The sequence below is a fragment of the Lepidochelys kempii genome, chromosome 6 (assembly GCF_965140285.1).
Source record: "Lepidochelys kempii isolate rLepKem1 chromosome 6, rLepKem1.hap1, whole genome shotgun sequence".
Taxonomy (NCBI): Eukaryota; Metazoa; Chordata; order Testudines; family Cheloniidae; genus Lepidochelys; species Lepidochelys kempii.
This window is the reverse complement of record NC_136385.1, coordinates 91,082,260-91,098,890: the sequence shown is the minus strand read 5'-3', so window position 1 is coordinate 91,098,890 and position 16,631 is coordinate 91,082,260. Positions and strand designations below refer to the sequence as shown.

Here is a 16,631-nt window from a genome sequence, read left to right as displayed (position 1 = left end):
ACCTCCTTCCCTGAGCCCCCTCATGCACTCCGCACCCCTCCTCTGCCCCAATCCCTTGCCCTGAGCCCATTTCTGCACACCGCACCCCCACCCATGCTCCCTCCCACACCCCAACCCCCTGCCCCAGCCCTGCATACAATTTCCCCACCCAGATGTGGCCCTCGGCCCAAAAAGTTTGCCCGCCCCGATCTAGCCACGTATCCTGTCTTCCAACAGTGGCCAATGCCATGTGCCCCAGAGGGAATGAACAGAATAGATAATCATCAAGTGATCCATCCTGTTGTCCATTCCCAGCCTCTGCCACAGAGGCTTGGGACACCATCCCTGTCCATCCTGGCCAATAGCCATTGATGGACCTATCCTCCATTAATTTACCTAGTTCTTTTTTGAACGCTGTTATAGTCTTGGTCAAAGAGTTCCACAGGTTGATCAAGCGTTGTGTAAAGAAATACTTCCTTTTACTTGTTTTAAACCTACTGCCTATTCATTTCATTTGGTGACCACTAGTTCTTGTGTTATGAGGAATAAATAACACTTCCTTATTTACTTTCTCCACACCAGTCATGATGTTATAGACCGCTATCATATCGCCCCTTGGTCGTCTCTTTTCCAAGCTGAAAAGCTAGCACCATTCTTTTAAGGGCTTGTACACACTAGCGCTCACTTTGTTATAACTTAAGTCACCCATGGGTGAGAAAAAGCCACACCCCTAAGTGACGTTAGTTACACCAACCTAAGTACCAGTGCAGACAGGCACTTCTCCCCTCCAACATAACTATGGCCGCTTGGAGAGGTGGAGTAATTATGTTGGAGGGAGAGCTCTCCCCCGTCAGCATAGAGCATCTGCACTAGCAGCGCTATATAGGTGCGGCTACATTGGTATAGCTGCATCACTGTAGCGATTCTAGTGCAAACGAGCCTTAAGAAACCTACAGTCAGTAAGTGTGCTGGAACCCTGAGGTGAAAAGAGCAAAGAATGAAAGAGCCTTTTCATACCAATATTGTGAGGCAAAGTAGCAGCTCTGAGTTTCCCTGGCATCTCTTCGGCACACCCTTCATCAGAAAATGTAGCTGGGGTTTAGGATTCAAGCTACTTTATTTCTTGATTTTACAACAGCATCTAATTTGTTGGTAGTTAGGTATTAGATGCTCCAAGTCTATAATAGTTGGATACTTGCCTGAATTCCTTTCACAATGTGTAAGTTAAAGTACTACCTAGGGAAAAGAGCACGTATTGTGATTGCGCCTACAGATAACTTTAAACATTTTTGAAATAGATGTTTCCAAACTGTCCTCCAAGACAGAGGATCGGCGTAGCACTTGCTAGGGGGTTATGGTGAGATAGTTTGTCATATCGCACTGGCTTTTCTCTATGTTTCCAGATAACTTGCATTAAAAGAAATTAAAAATACAGGAAATATTTTTCTGCCTCTTTTCCATATGAGCAATTGTTGTAGTTGTAAAAGGGACGCTATGTGCTTCAGAATGGAGATGTGTGGGTACACAGGACAATCTCGCTAGAAAGATGTGACCTATCCTAGATAATGCCCAAGTCTCTGACTTTGCTTTCACTAAGGGTATGTCCTACACTATGGGCACTATAGCGGCACAGTCGCCACGTAGACACTTGCTATACCAATAGAAGGGGTTTTCTCATCCACATAGGTAATCCATTTCCCTAATAAGCAGTAGCTAGGTCTACAGAAAAAAATTTATATCAACATAGCCACATCTATACTGGGGGCTAGGTCCACTTAACTACAGTGATCGGGGGGTTGAATTTTTCACACCCCTCAGTGTCAATCTAAATTTTAAGTGTAGACCAACCAGGCATAAGATAAACACAGTGAACAGTGCACATAATTGATTTTCAAAAACCCACGAAACAAAACCCACTATGCTGCACCCACAATTTCCCCTGGAGAGAGATGACAAAAAATGAAGCACATGTGACAGATTTTCCTCACACTGTTTAATGCACAACTGGCACTATAGGTACTTTGGTGATGACAGCAGTAAAAGAATCTGTATAGATGAGGATGTGTATAAAGGAAAAAGACCTACCTAGGACCTCTTGGTCCTTCGAAGTATGTGCCTCTGGGTGGGTCTGGAAGCAATCCACCTGATCTCACTGGTTTATCTTGAACGCTGGAGGTGGGGGGTACATAGGTTGAAGATATTGGAGTAGAGGTTTTCAGTTCTCCAGATGCTGGTTCAGAAGAGACAGAAACAAATGGTACAGCTTGCTTATCCAGATGAACTTGACAGTTTCCTTGGTCTGAAGAGTCACCAGATGTAGTTATTTCAGAATGACAAGGTAAAGTTGCAGATGAGCCAAGTAGTTTAAATACAAAAGAATCAGGAATAGGAAGAAGAGCTGGCCTGGTTGTCTTAGCGGACTGGAAAACCTGAAGACTGGACGTTGGGGGTTCAGATGAGTTAGACAACTGAGGATCAGAAGACAGAGGTGGGGGAACCTGCGGAGGGGTGGCTGAAGGCAAAGATGGAGGCATAACAGGCATGCCTCCTTGAGAGGTTTGAGAGCATGGAACAAAAGGAGGTGGCAATGCAACATTCCCAGTGTATTGATTCTTCATGTTTCGAAGTGAGTTCACTTTCTCCTGCAGATGGGACTGAGTAGCTTTCATCTGTCCCTGCCATGTTTTCCACTGTTTCTCATACTCCTGAAGCTGATCTTTGTGAGGATAGGTCTGAAGTTGATCCTGCCATCCTTGGAATTCACGCTCCCACTCTTTGTGAAGTTGTTGAAACTGTTTCTGCTGCGTCTCATAATGCTGCAGCTGCATATCCACTGACATTGTCTGCAAGAAAGAGAGATACAAATGCTGCAGAATACATTTTTAGTTCCTTCTGAAGCAACATGCTTGAATATCACCCTCTGCCCAATCTTCAGCTTAAATAGAAGCTTGAGAGAAGAGTTACATAGAAACAGAAGCAAACGTATCCTGCCTGGTATATCTCCAACCTATACATTTTAGTAATAGATAAGGGCAAACACTTCCATACAAAAAACCCACATCACTCTAGGTGGGAGGACCGGGGAGTGGGGAGAGTATAATTAGCAACAGATTACTTCTGCATACAACCAAACTATTTGGGGCTATTAATAGAATATCCTCCATCCCTACTGAATCACAAATCAATCCACAAATATTCTAATATATGTAGCAAGCAGCCTTGTTTCCCAAGCTCTTCAATTTGTTTCTCCAAGCACATAGCAATTCAATTTAAATGCACTTTCCTTCACATTCGAGAGCACCACCTGGAACACTAAACCAGGTATACGTTGAGTAAACTGTAGTAGTCCTCCAAGTTTGGGCTTATCAAACTTGTTTATCTAACAAAACAAACTAAGAGAACAATCTCTCATTACGCTTGTAATAATCTACAGCTAGTTAACCTACAGCTTAATGGGACAAAACTGGGGGGCCCAGATAATCTTCATCCAAGAATATTAAAGGAATTGGCACCCGAAATTGCAAGCCCATTAGCAAGAATTTTTAATGAATTTGTAAACTCAGGGGTTGTACCGTATGATTGGAGAATTGCTATTTTTAAGAAAGGGAAAAAAAGTGACCCGGGTAACTATAGGTCTGTTAGTTTGACATCTGTAGTATGCAAGGTCTTGGAAAAAATTTTGAAGGAGAAGGTAGTTAAGGACATTGAGGTCAATGGTAAATGGGACAAAATACAACATGGTTTTACAAAAGGTAGATCGTGCCAAACCAACCTGATCTCCTTCTTTGAGAAGGTAACAGATTTTTTAGACAAAGGAAACGCAGTGGATCTAATTTACCTAGATTTCAGTACGGCATTTGATACGGTGCCACATGGGGAATTATTAGTTAAATTGGAAAAGATGGGGATCAATATGAAAATTGAAAGGTGGACAAGGAATTGGTTAAAGGGGAGACTACAATGGATCCTACTGAAAGGTAGGTACTGAACTGTCAGGCTGGGGGGAGGTTACCAGTGGAGTTCCTCAAGGATCGGTTTTGGACCAATCTTATTTAATCTTTTTATTACTGATCTCGGCACAAAAAGTGGGAGTGTGCTAATAAAGTTTGCGGATGATACAAAGCTGGGAGGTATTGCCAATTTAGAGAAGGACTGGGATATCATACAGGAGGATCTGGATGACCTTGTAAACTGGAGTAATAGTAATAGGATGAAATTTAATAGTGAGAAGTGTAAGGTCATGCATTTAGGGATTAATAACAAGAATTTTAGTTATAAGCTGGGGATGCATCAATTAGAAGTAACGGAGGAGGAGAAGGACCTTGGAGTATTGGTTGATCATAGGATGACTATGAGCTGCAAATGGAATGTGGCTGTGAAAAAAGCTAATGAGGTCTTGGGATGCATCAGGAGAAGTATTTCCAGTAGGGATAAGGAGGTTTTAGTACCGTTATACAATGCACTGGTGAGACCTCACCTGGAATACTGTGTGCAATTCTGGTCTCCCATGTTTAAGAAGGATGAATTCAAACTGGAACAGGTACAGAGAAGGGCTACTAGGATGATCCAATGAATGGAAAACTTGTCTTATGAAAGGAGACTCAAGGAGCTTGTCTTGTTTAGCCTAACTAAAAGAAGGTTGAGGGGAGATATGATTGCTCTCTATAAATATATCAGAGGGATAAATACCAGAGAGGGAGAGGAATTATTTAAGCTCAGTACCAATGTGGACACAAAAACAAATGGATATAAACTGGCCACCAGGAAGTTTAGACTTGAAATTAGACGAAGGTTTCTAACCATCAGAGGAGTGAAGTTTTGGAATAGCATTCCAAGGGAAGCAGTGGGGGCAAAAGAACTATCTGGCTTTAAGATTAAACTCGATAAGTTTATGGAGGAGATGGTATGATGGGATAACATGGTTTTGGTAATTAAATATTCATGGTAAATAGGCCTAATAGCCTGTGATGGGATGTTAGATGGGGTGGGATCTGAGTTACCCAGGAAAGAATTTTCTGTAGTATCTTGCTGGTGAATCTTGCCCATATGCTCAGGGTTTAGCTGATCGCCATATTTGGGGTCGGGAAGGAATTTTCCTACAGGGCAGATTGGAAGAGGCCCTGGAGGTTTTTTGCCTTCCTCTGTAGCATGGGACATGGGTCACTTGCTGGAGGATTCTCTGCTCCTTGAAGTCTTTAAACCATGATTTGAGGACTTCAATAGCTCAGATATAGGTGAGAGGTTTTTCGCAGTAGTGGGTGGGTGAAATTCTGTAGCCTGCATTGTGCAGGAGGTCAGACTAGATGATCATAATGGTCCCTTCTGACCTTAGTATCTATGAATCTATGAATAAACCTACAACAGTCACTAATTATTCAATATATTTTATCTGTACCCACATCTGTATCTGAATTCCTGTGGCCAAACTGCAAGTCTCCTTTACCCTGCCTTGTAAAATCATGAAAATGTACTACACTAGGAACCACGTGTAGATTATTTTACCTGTCTCCTTCACCAAGATTTCCTTGGGACTACTGTCTCCAATATACTTTTCCTTTATCTAATGACTTTCAGATCCTTGAGTGCTAGGAGGGGCAAATACCCACACAATACATATTATTCATTGAGTCACACTGTTGCAACATAAAATGAAAAAGTATTAAAACAGTATATTTTGTATAAAATATGAATCAATAAGGGTTCACTAAGAGCTGTGCAAGAAAAAATGTGACGGCCTAATTATCATCTTTTCTCTCTCCCCTTTCATTGTGGTAATGACCAGAGAATCCAATCAGGATTGGGACTCCATGTTTTTTACAGCAGCTACAATCAAACAAAAAATCTCACTCACTCACACAAAGAAACAGTGTGGTTACTGGACAGAGCACTGGACTGGGAATTAGGAGATCAGGATTCTGTTCCCAGCTCTCTCATAAACCTACTATGTGACCTTGAGTGAGTTACTTTCCCTCTCAGTGCCTGTTTCACTTCTTACTCTTTGTCTGGTCTGTCTTGTCTATTTAGAATGTAAATTCTTTCAAGCAAAAAGTATCTCTCACCACATGTACATACCACTCCTATCACAATGGGGGTTCAATCTTAGCTGGAGTCTCTAAGTGCTACTATAATAATTTGGAGTTTTTTAAGGGCAAATACCGCCCCTCTTGCAAAGAAACTGGGAAGGCATAGGCTCTCCCCTAAACCCCAACAATCCCATGATCTACTTAATTACCCAACACCATCCTACTGACCCCAGCTAGCAATAATCTTATACTCTGAAGCATGAAGATTTACAACAATTAGTTTTATCTGAATTGGCTATTCTGATAGATGTCTAATCTATTTTTAATCTTACTAATCTATTAATATCAATAATATCCTTTGGCAGTGAGTTCCATTATTAGTTATACTTTACCTAAATATTTCATTCATTTTGGCTTTTACATTGTCTTTTTGAATATCCTCTTTTTCTTGTATTGGAGGACACAGTAAATAAGGGCACCCAACCAGCTCTTTCTGTTCCTGCCATTTTAAGTAACCTTTTCTTTTCTAAACTAAGCCGTCCTACTGTAAAATTTTCAAAGACACTTAGGTCCCATTTTCAAAACTAACAGGCTCTTAGGAGCCTACAGTGCTCCTTAGACGATTTTGAGAATTGTATCCCATGTCAATAAATAGTCTTTTTAATTATGCCTCATATGAAACTGCTCCCATCAACATCTCTAAATATTCTTGTTACTCTTCAACTGAGACTGGAAAGTAACTTCTCAGGGAAGGGGGAAGCTAAGTCTTTGCCCATGAACAACGATTAATGAGAGAGCAAGGCAAACAAGTCAGCCAGAAGAAATTATTATACTACATACTTCTTATCAGACCATGAGTGTTACATCATCCAAGAGGTATACCAAATCCCAGTTTCTCAATGACTAACCTGTGGGGGTGGTGGCTGTTGTATAATCTGCTGGTACTTCTGTAGGATCTGTTGCAGTTGGGCATGCTTCTGCATTATTCTCTGATACTGAAAGCCAACTCGATGGTGTGGATGCTGCTGCCACTGAGCTGCTGCCACCTGCAACTGCTGCAATCTCAAATCTTCCTCAGAGTCCTCAGGAGGTTCAATATTCAGCTAAAGATAAATATAATTATTATAACTAAGGGAAAGCTCATTCAAGCACAACACCTAAACAAGCTTACTTTTGGGTAAGCAATGGTGTCCCTAGCCTCTGTTTGTCAGAGGGTGGAGATGGATGGCAGGAGAGACTAGGTCATTACCCGTTAGGTTCACTCCCTCTGGGGCACCTGGCATTGGCCACTGTCAGTAGACAGGATATTGGGCTGGATGGACCTTTGTCTGACCCAGTATGGCCACTCTTATGTTCTTAAGCATAACCAAATTCACAGAAGTTTCATGGCAGTTAATAATTCTGTGACCCTGAATTTTGGTGTTCTGACTTTCTATGACACTATCAGAATAGATGATTTTGTTTATCTTCTTCAATAAGGGGAATAGTTCAAGCCAAAAATCAGATTTGAGAGAATTTGCCTGCATATTCTAAGTAAAAACCATCACTATGCAAATGGGCAGAAAGGTTTTTGGGCAAAACTTCTTGGTTATTAGGCACAGACTATGACCCTATTCTTTAACAAAGGAATCATTATCTTTCAAGGTCTGGAGTGGAAGGCAAAATCACCACTCTCCTTTCCAGCACTTAACGGGAAAGTAATATGCATCTCAGCTAAAAATTGGAATGATTAATTAAATCAAAATCCAAACTATGCCAAAATTCTGGTGTGTTTGGATTTAGTATTCTGGTTCAGGCCTGAGCTATTAAGTTCAGATGCATGTCTTGGTGATAGAGGCATTAGATTGAATGTGGGGTACTAGCTCAGGCACATCTCTAATCCTGACTGCAAGATGTATACATGCAGCTGCAAAGGGGAAAGGTACTAATACCTTCCGATTCAGCAAGTAGGATGAGCAAATCATACAGAGGGATACAAGTAAAAATCTTGAACGCTAACAAGGAAAAGTCATTCAGGGATTTCAGGTTAAGGAACTAGGGAGCACGAGATTAGCTAATTGGGACTACAGTAATTCATTCATTTCCCTTATCCTCTTTTCTTTAAAATAATTCACTTTTTCTGAGATGTCATCTGACCTACTGGCATTAGAGACAAATACGGTTCATAATCTCTGAACACTATTCACTTCACCATGGCAGGGAGCATGGGTCCCAAATGCAGAAGTCTTTCAAATCTGTAGGAGAAGGACTCTGTAAATGCAAAGGGACCCTACGCATCACCTAACAAAACTGAGGAAGCAGCTTGTCCCTGAAAAAGATTTTACTAGTTCCAAACCTGCCAGACCAGGGAGATGTGTACCCAGACCTGTCTTTCCCAACTGTAAAGTCTATTAATTGGGAGGCAATATGGCCTAGTGAATAGATCACTAGACTTGGACTCAAGAGGTTTGGGGTCTATTGGACTCAAGAGATGTGTGTCTGGCCTGCTGGATGATCCCAGGTACCTTACTTGCCTTCTGTACTTCAATTTCCCCACATGTAAAATGGGGATAATGATACTGACCTTCTTTGCAAAATGCTTTGAGATCTACTGATGAAAAGCACTATCTAAAGTCTAGGTATTATTATTCAGACCCAGGCAGGAGGAAAACTTTTTTTTTTTTTTTTTGAACGAATGTCCCATAAGGAATAGCATCTTTGCATAGCGTACCTTAGGTTCAGTAGATGAGACAGGAGGCTCCTCTTTTTTGGAAGCTGGTATGAGGGGCTCGTTAAGTAAAGGCGGGTCAGACTGCTGATTAGGAGCAGTCACTTTCCCTTCTTCTTGCTGTATTCTCTGCTCAGGTGCATCCTTCACTATTATTCCTGGACCCTTCGGTTGCTGCTGTCCCTGTGCATGTGCTTTTGCCCTCTGCTGCAGACTTAGCAAGTGTTGCTGGTACCAGTACTGTTGCTGTTCCTATAATATACAAAAAGTTTGTGAGAATTACAGTAGCAACCAGGTTTAATAGACAAAAACAGATAAAGATAACCCACCAAGATAATCACTGAAATCTGGCAGAGAAAACAGTCTCCAGAAAAGTTTTTATGCCTGTTTCATTGTAATAACTCACTTCTCTACCATCATTACAGAGAAGCAATAGGTCAAAACCCCTTATCAGGTTTCAGGCACGACTGTCCTAGGTGCTATACAGACATGAAGGAAGATGCAGTTCCTATCCCAAAGAACTTAAAACCGAAGAAGGCAAAAAACAGAAAGGAGAGGAAGGTGTTCAACATATGAGCTAAGGGATTGGAGTGAATGGACTTGTTAATTCCATTTCATTATTTTATTAACAACTTGGTATATGTATTTATTATGGAGCTCAGATGGGGTAGGATAATGGAAAAGTTGGATGAGGAGAATTGATCGGAGCCATGGAACCGGGTAAAAGGAAAGGGGGCTGAAGGACACTGAAGGAAGAAATGCACAGAGGAAAGAAAGGGAAGGGATAAATGGAGACGACTATGGATAGCGGGAAGAGTGAGGATGGCAGCAAAGAAACTGTGAGGAAGAGATGTGGAAGGAGACTGGGACAAACAACCAATCAGACAGAACACAGTATCTTGAGTTCAGATTATAAAAAGCTGTCGTCTAACCTCACTGGCATCTGGGAGCTGCAAGGTAACCAGATGGTGATGCCAGAAATAAGACAAGACCAGCTACGGAGATAGTCAAACTCCTAGCATTAAGTCCTCATCTTTAAATATGTTCAAAGTACAGGTGCTTTATAGCTGAAAGGCCTGTTCTTTGGAACATGGTTCCACAAGGTCTGATGGCATATTCTGACATTTAGACTTTCTCTGAAGAATTTCCTCTGCTGTAGAATTTCCCAAGATATTCACTTTCTCCATGTGTGTCACACATAGACAAATGGATATATATTATCCATTATAAATCCCCTTTTCTAGGTTTTGTAATCAAGTAGCATTCATCTCCTCCAGGTTGAAATAATGACAAGGAATAGCTCAGCTCTCAAATGTTTTTATACGTTTTCAAAATAGTAGGTAGCTCAATAAAATATACTTCATCAGGATTTTCACTGCCCAGCCCAAATATCAAGGATAAAATTGGAAGAAACTTCCTAGTGATTATGGTTCTATAATCTGCTCACACACTAAAAACTCAATGAAATGCCATGAGCTCAGATTTAAAATAAGATACAAAAGGAACTAAATTCTAACTTTATAAATTCAGAATACTGAATGTTTACTAAAAATGTATACTGAAGTCCCATTCATCAAGAGAATTTATATAGCTTTTATAAGAACTCTAGCAAAATACAGGGGACAGAGATTGGTATTTTATAGCCATAATGTGAGGATATGGAAAAGCTTATCCTAAAGCTCACGGAATGGTGCGGAATATGAAAACACAAGCTCAACTAGCAATTTCCTCTCTTTTGAGAATCTGTGACTGTCCCACATCTTTCATACTCTTCCTGTTCATCTTTTCTACCCACACACTGGCAAGAAGAGCCACTTCTGAAAAACCAGCATGGGAACAGCAGAGAAGCTAACAGGAACAACAGTTTATTTTTAAATGCAGGTATAAATTCAGCATTGGTGAATGGTGCCCGATGAGATTCCTTAAGACTAAAGTTTCCAATTCATCTTCAAAATAGGTATAAAATAAGCATGTGCAGTGCAAACTTCCTCTACCCATATATCTTATGCCTGAATTAAAAGGGCCTATTTCTAGTAGTGAGGTGTGAAATGGACGAATTTAAAGAGCAGATCTATGCAGAAAATCACTTCTCTAAAATGATATTTTGGGGACTATATGTCTATGATAGGAGATGGTATCATTCTAGATTCTGCCATTGACCTCTGCCAATATCCTGCAAATCAGGATTCAGATCAGGATATGACATAGAGAAGCTCTCATGGCTATGGGTGGAGGACAAACATCCATACTTACAGCATGGGATCTCTCAGCAGCCTTCAACTCCATGTTGTGTTAGGAGTTGCTTTTGCATTCAAGACCTAGCAGAGGCATGCAGAACAGCACTAAGCTGGATTTAAACATTCCTTTCAAAGACATGTCACATAACATGATTTTATACAATAGTGATGGCTGTGACATAGATAAATAAAAGATGACAGTCATGAAAGACAACTGCTCTTCTGCCCTGAAAGTCTAGTCATTTGTGAAATCATCCTATCTCCTCTCCTTCTCAATATATAGATTAATCTCTAGGAGAGGTCATACGACATAGGCTCCAATACCACCAATATGACGACACTCAGCTGTAAATCTCCTTCACAGCACATGAAGCGAGAACCACTTTATGTCCCAGCATCTGACGGAGGACTTGTCTACACTACCGCGTGGGGTCAACGTAAGATACACAACTTCAGCTACGTACTTAGATCTACTTACTGCAGTAAGTCGACAGCTGACACTCTCCCATCGACTCCGCTTGCGCTTCTGTTCTGGTGGAATACCGGAGTCGATGGGAGAGCGCTCAGCAGTCGATTTATTGTGTCTATACTAGACGTGATAAATTGACCCCTGCTGGATCGATCACTGCCCGCCAATCCAGCGGGTAGCATAGACAAGCCCTGAAAAAAGTGAATGGATGAAAAACAGATGTCTAAAGCTCAGACTGAGCAAAACAGAGGAAATACTGGTGAAGGATACATTTCAGAGAGATGGTGGGAACTTAAGTCCTCATCTTTGACTGAGGGCTTCTACTCTCCCAGTGTCAAGGTGGTAACTATTCTTGGAGTCCTACTGCAATCACTGATACTCCTATACACAAGGAATGCAACAACAACAAGGAGCTTCTTCTTCCATCCTTGACTAACCAATGGTTTATACCAGTGATACTGAGACCTCAAGTCGTTCAGGAGCCAAATTAGCTACCAACAGTACCCAAAAGAGCTACAGTAGTGTGAATTAATTGTTTCATTTACTATAATGCTATTCATATTTAAAGAGTATGACAGAGAAAATATTAATTTATACATAAATATATATTATTTTCACAGCAAAGTTCACAGTGCAAGTTGATAACTTAATTTGGTTAATAACATAGTAAAAGTATCCCTGATTGGTTAATTAACAACTCACATAGTGTTTTAATATAACATGTTGCAAAGAGTCCCAGGAGAAACATTAGAGAGCTGCAGTCTGAGTATCATTGGTTTACACCTGTTCCTCTCAGGAAGGATCTCACCACAGTGAAATAGATATCATCACCTTCTGGTTAGATTAAATTACCACAACACAACTTCTATCAAATGCCCAATTGTGAAGGTCACACAGAAGCTCCACCTGGTATAACATACAGCAGCCTCAGCCTAACTCAAACAAAGAAAACCAAAGAAGTGCATCATGTCAACATACCATTTGTTCCACTAACTCTCCATTTAGTTCTGTATCCATTTCAAGGACCTAGTCCTCAGTTTTCAAACCTTTAATGGCACACCAGGACAGCAAGACTCTATGCAAGCAGTGTGACTGCCAGAGTCCAGGGTGAAAAACTTGGGGGTCTTGGTCACTACAAAAATATCAGGATGAATCTGAGAGCCTTTACTGCATAATGCAAGACCCATCTATTTATGCAGCAAGTCCTTCCTCAGGATGGTAAAAAAAAAACAACAACATCTGGTGATGCTCATGGAAGAAAACAACAGAGATGATAAGCAAGGAAAAGGAAAACAATACAGCAGTCCAGAACACAGGGCTGTGAAGCTTAGGTATCCTTCATAGGAAAATATACATAATCTTTGTTTAATTTTCAACAGAATATGCACCCAGATACCAAAGTGAATGGCATGCTATAAATAAATTTTGGTAGATACTTCACTTATTAAAGCTATGTCTACACTAGAGAGCTTACAGTGGCACAGCTGTACCGATGCAGTTGCGCCGCTGTAAGCTCTCTTGTGTAGCCTCTCTATGCTGACAGGAGAGAGCTCGCCCGTCATCATAATGAAACCACCCCCAACGAGCCGCGGTAACTGGTAACTATGTCAGTGGCAGAAGCTCTCCCGGCGACTTATGTGAGTATAACTTATGTCGCTCAGGGGAGTGTTTTTTCACATCCCTGAAAGATATAAATTATACTAACATAAATGGTAGTGCAGACATTGCCTAAGTCAGGGGTTGTCAAATTGGCAGTTGGGATCCCTCAGGGGGTCACGAGGTTATTACAAGGCGAGGAGGGGTTGCGAGCTGTCAGCCTCCACCCCAAACCCCGCTTTGCCTCTAGCATTTATAATGGTTTTAAATATATAAAAAAGTGTTTTTCATTTATAAGGGGGGTGGGGGGATCACACTCAGAGGCTTGTTATGTGAAAGGGATCACCAGTACAAAAGTTTGAGAACCACTGGCCTAAGTGTTTCTGGAAAGATATACCTTGCCATAAGGAGACACAGGAACCTTATTTTCACTGTGCTGCAAAATGTGTCACATGGCATGGGACTCTAAACCAAAATCACACACAGAGATCTGTCAATGTTACACAGTGGAAGACAAATAATATAACAAAGAATTACAAATGACAAATTGCAATTTCTTGCATAATCTACTGAATATGTGGGGGGAGAGGGGAAAGCAGCATTCTGTTTGGCTATGGACACTGTTACTACAGGAGATAATCAGAAAATTATCTTCTGCCTAGACTAGATTGTCATTAATTAAAAAAGAGAAAGATTCCATAACTCTTCTTCCGCAGATCAGTAGAAGTTATACTATTTCAATGTTCAATCTTTACGACCCTTTAGGTACCACTTTCTTTTTAAATTAACATTTAATTTTGTATTGTATCAAATTCAGTAAACTACAATAATGCAAAGTTAGGGCAAAATAATCAGAAAATGCAAAAGGTAGCAGTGTATATTCAGTCACAACTCTGCTCCCCTAAGTATGCATTGCAATAATTCATTAATTATGACTATGTTCTTTCAGATGTATGTGTGGTTGTCAAAATAATTATTGTATTGTATTATTTTAAAAATAGTATAGCATAATGAAATTACAGACGCTATCATAATGGATAGCAACAAAGCGAGGGGGGAGCATGTTAACATTTAATATTCAACCTCCTAAAATCTAGCACTTTTGAGTGCTCAGTTATTGAACGAGAATACTGAATCTACATCTAATTTACTATTTTGTTTTGAGGGGAGGGAGGTTAAAGAAAAAATGAATACAAGAGGAGTCCCCATTTCTACAGAAGTAAAAAACCAGCTAGTGCCTATCAATAACATTATAAAAGTGTCCACCTACGACATAAGTGTTTTTAACAGTAAAAAGTATATTTTTCACTCCCACCAAATTCAAAAACTTTTGAAAAGACTTTTCCCTCATAAAAGTTCACTTTTAGGAAGAGATCAAGCATGAACACATTTAGGCCAAAGTCTAACTATTTCTGAAAACCGAACAAACAGGCATCTAGGGTCTATAATGGAAATACTTTTGTAACCTTAACTATTCCAGGTATGGCCAGTTTGCACTGTTATAGGATTTGTGTTCATAAACAACTGAAAAATATTACTGTAAGAGAAAAATCAAAACAAGAAACTATGCAACACAAAACCAGGCGGCAATCCTATAAAATACCGGTGGACTGCTGCATTGGTATGGAGGGCCCAATGAAGTCAATAGGGATCCGTGCAGTTCATCTGCACAACGTACTTTGCACGATCGGGGCCCTAAAAATCTGAAAAATCCACTAAGGGGATAAAGTTCAGTCAAGGCTGAAACATCCCATTGTGCTTGGGAACTGCTGGCTCTTGAAAACCAACTACTACAGGGTACAAAATGACAGGTTTCAGAGTAGCAGCCGTGTTAGTCTGTATTCACAAAAAGAAAAGGAGTTCTTGTTAGTCTCTAAGGTGCCATAAGTACTCCTTTTCTTTTTGAGGATACAAAATGTACATTCAACTGGAGTTTATGGAATTTTAGTCTCATCTGTACCATTCCTGGCTTTTGTGAGCTGAAGCCAAAAATTTTGTTTTATTTAAACAAATTCGTTTATTGTTTCTCTATTTTATGTCTTTAGTTGACCATCTTTACAACCCACACTACATCTGTAAATGATCAGTTCCCATCACTACCTTTTCCAAACTGGAGCCACGCTTGGCACCAAAGCACAGGTTGGACACTTTGTTCTTACCTGGGGGGTCATAGTGGAAGGGTCTGGCTGTGGGGTGCTGTGCTGGTCAGAACTGTCACTGGTGTCCTTAGCAGCACTCTGCACTGCCTCTTGCTGAGCAGGAGTGGAAGGGGGCAAGGATGACTGGGATGCAGCAAAGTGAGATTTAGACTGAGAAAGGGATGGTGTCAAACTAGACGGTGCTGGTTGGGAAAGGGATGATTGGGAAGGGGACAAGTAAGATTGAGAATGTGTCTGATAGGATTGGGAGGAGGGTAAATAGGATTGAGGGGCAGTTGGTGGAGGGGGCTCTAAATAGGACGGTGGTGGTGGCTGGGAGAGCTGAGAATGGGACAAATAAGACTGGGGCGGAGGGGACTGGGAAGGGGGTGGCTGGGCTGGGGGAATATAGGCTTCAGACTGGGCTGGGGGGATATAGGCCTGCGAAGGGGGTGGATAGGCCTGCTCAGGCGGCGGGGGCGACTGTGGCGGAGAGGACAGCTCCATGTCCATGGGCACTGGGGAAGAAGGCAGGTGCTCCCAGTCGCTGTGGGGCTGAGACGGCTGGAGGGTTTCATGCTCTCGGGGCAGGGGGGGCGCCGGGGGCTTGCAGACCTGGGGGTCCCGGGGTGGGGGCGGCGGGGGCGGCTCGCGGTGCTTGAATTGCTTCTGGTAGCTGCGGACGGGGGGAGGCACTGGCGGCGGCGGCCAGTCGGTGAAGGAGCCGGGGAGAGGCGGAGGGGGCAGGCCCGGGGGCGGCGGCCCGGGCGGGGGACCCCCCAGAAGTACCGACTGCATCTGCTTCTGGTGCATTTGCTGCAGCTGCTGCAGCTGGGCCAGGTGCTGCTCCTGCAGGCTCAGGAAGCCCGAGGCGCCGGGCGCGGGGGCCACACCTGGGCCCGGGGGCGGGTAGTTCGGCGGCGGGACGGAGGGGGGCATCACGGGCGGGGGGACGGGTAGCGGCGGGGGCGGTATCGAGGTGGGGGGCGGCGGGTAGTGCCCCGCCGCACCGTACAGGCCCCAGGCCGGATACATGGCGGGGCCGGGTCTGAGGCGGCGGCCGAAGCGGAGATCGGAGCTTCCACAGGCCGCGGCGACTGGCGACAGCAGCAGCGCGTGCGACGCACAGTGCCTGCGTAGCGAGGCTCGTTGGACCTCCGGGACAGAAGAGTGCCGTGCAGGAAGTTAGAGTGCCCCCAGCCTGGACCATAGAGAGGGGCTCGCTGAAGTTAGAGCGCCACCCACCGATCAGCCCGGGCTATAAGGTGGCCGGGCACCGGCGGAACAACACGGACAATAGAGAGGTGAACTAACTGGGACTAGAGTGTCGCTGAAACCCTGATCTCTTCTTCCCTCATGTCGGCTTGGACAAAAGAGAGGGGCAAAGAGGAGCTAGAGCGCCGCTCAGAGGCAGGCTGTCGGCCTCCATCTTGTTGGGCGGGGGGGCGGAGGAACAACAGACTGGAGGCCACCGCCTTGGCG

The 16,631-nt window shown here is 42.7% G+C and overlaps 1 protein-coding gene across 6 annotated transcripts in view; it reads right to left on the bottom strand.

The window, feature by feature from the left end:
• YLPM1 (YLP motif containing 1) overlaps positions 1-16,319 on the bottom strand; it is a 93,266-nt gene extending 76,947 nt beyond the window's left edge. For 3 of the 6 annotated variants that reach the window (XM_073349185.2, XM_073349183.2, XM_073349184.2), the window contains exons 1-4: positions 15,171-16,319; positions 8,713-8,961; positions 6,911-7,105; positions 2,065-2,822 (exon numbers count right to left, since the gene is read on the bottom strand). In XM_073349185.2, coding sequence (XP_073205286.2) covers positions 2,065-2,822; positions 6,911-7,105; positions 8,713-8,961; positions 15,171-16,184 — 2,216 coding nt within the window. In that variant the 5' untranslated portion in view covers positions 16,185-16,319. The remainder of the gene's footprint in view (positions 1-2,064; positions 2,823-6,910; positions 7,106-8,712; positions 8,962-15,170) is intronic. The other 3 variants (XR_012159494.2, XM_073349182.2, XM_073349186.2) reach the window with 2 other exon arrangements.
• Between the last annotated feature and the right edge of the window lie 312 nt (positions 16,320-16,631).